A 1710-nucleotide genomic window follows, 5' to 3' on the forward strand; every position below is an offset into this window, starting at 1 on the left:
CTACATTCCAAAAGACGAATTAAGAAAGGAGACTATAAAAAAAATGGCAATGTCACGGGAATATGGCATTCAGTGGAAGATGCACAGGCTGGTGCCCAATATCGAGGCCTGGGTGAATAGGAACCATGGGGAGGTATATTATTATATCACCCACTTTATCACTGGGCATGGTTGCTTCCGAGCCTACCAGTATAGGTTTAAGCTCGATGAGACTGGAGAAAGTCTATTGTGCCCAGGAAAGGAAGAGAGTGCAGAGCACGTTTTCTTCTTCTGTCACCGCTTTCACGAAGAAAGAAGAGACTTCCTACGTGTTTGCGGCTCAGACCCAACAGCAGATAATATTGTCAATATTATGCTGCTTAACCGAGATTATTGGATGGCAGGCCAACGATTTGCTGCACAGGTGATGCAGAAGTTAATAAATGAGGAGAGAGATAGGCGAACCAGGAGATAGCCTAAAACAATGAGGCGGCACTCAGCCAATCACCCCCATGATGTAATGCCTAACGGCGGTCCCGTGGAGGGTGAAAAAGAGGTATAGGGCGGTGGTTTGAGTGGGTAAGAATCCCACACACGGATAAGTACGGGCCTATCCGTGTCTTTTGAAGATTTCCACCGACCCTCGTAAAAAAAAAAAAACACACACAATGCCCATCACAGCGGTCATCACAATGTCCATCCGGAAAGCCTATGGGGGTACGCAAACGGCGGTTATTTCACTTCCGGTTCTGCAGGCAAGGAAGATCATGGTTCATGGAAAGGTCCGAGTAAGACTCGTTGTAAGCCGTATACGTGAAAGGCTTAAAGTTCCAAAGTGGAACAATGGGCAAACACACTTGGTCACTGTAGCATCTAATGCCACAAGACTTACTTCATCCGCACCAAGAAGAATGTGCATGGCAAGATAAGGATTTTTGCATGCTAAATCCAACTGTATTTTGAAAAGTTGGAAACAGCTGCACTCCCTATCGAAACTGTAGACGGCCACACCCAAACGAAGGAGGTAAGTCCACATAGGAAGAATGCTGTTAAATCAGAAGGAACAGTAACCACACCTTCTTTAACAGGCAATAAAAGGAAAAACACTGCAAACAAGAAGAAAATTGCACAACCCAATGCACCAGTGGTGCATCATAATGCAGATCACCCTCAGAGATCTTATACAGTTCAGCGTGGAGAACAGCAGGAGGAGCTATGGCAAGAAGTGCGAAAGAGATCTAGGAAGAAACCTCGCCCTAAGCCACCGAGGCCAGCCGCAGTCATAGTAAAAATACCAGAGAGCCAGTCCTACTCAGATGTCCTACGAAAGGTGAGAGAAGATCCGGCGATGGTGGAAATGGCTAAATCAATTACAAAGGTCCGGAAAATTAATAAAGGAGACCTTTTACTCCAATTGGACAGGAAGAAAGAGCAATCTCTTGCTTCACTAAAGAGTTCAATGGAGGGTGTGCTTGGCGAAGGGGCAGAAGTGCGGACTTGGACGGAGGAGTCCCTTTTCGAGCTGCGAGATTTGGATAATCTCACCACCAAAGAGGAGGTTGCGGAGCCCTTAAAACCTCTCCTGAATGAAGAGTCAATGCCCATCACAGCGGTAAAGTCCATCCGGAAAGCCTATGACGGTACGCAAACGGCGGTTATTTCACTTCTAGTTCTCCAGGCAAGGAAGATCTTAGCTCATGGAAAGGTCCGAGTAGGACTGGTTGTAAGCCG

At 46.6% G+C, this 1710-nt stretch overlaps 1 protein-coding gene across 1 annotated transcript; it reads left to right on the plus strand.

Annotated features, from left to right (window-relative positions):
* Nucleotides 1-49: 49 nt before the first annotated feature.
* LOC136795162 (uncharacterized) lies at nt 50-454 on the plus strand. Its single transcript, XM_067044858.1, has one exon. The coding sequence runs from the start codon at nt 50-52 to the stop codon at nt 452-454; it is 405 nt and encodes a 134-aa protein (XP_066900959.1).
* Nucleotides 455-1710: the final 1256 nt, after the last annotated feature.

Source organism: Halyomorpha halys, unplaced genomic scaffold, assembly GCF_000696795.3.
Source record: "Halyomorpha halys isolate HHAL.00 unplaced genomic scaffold, Hhal_1.1 Scaffold1821.1, whole genome shotgun sequence".
In the NCBI taxonomy this organism is placed as follows: Eukaryota; Metazoa; Arthropoda; class Insecta; order Hemiptera; family Pentatomidae; genus Halyomorpha; species Halyomorpha halys.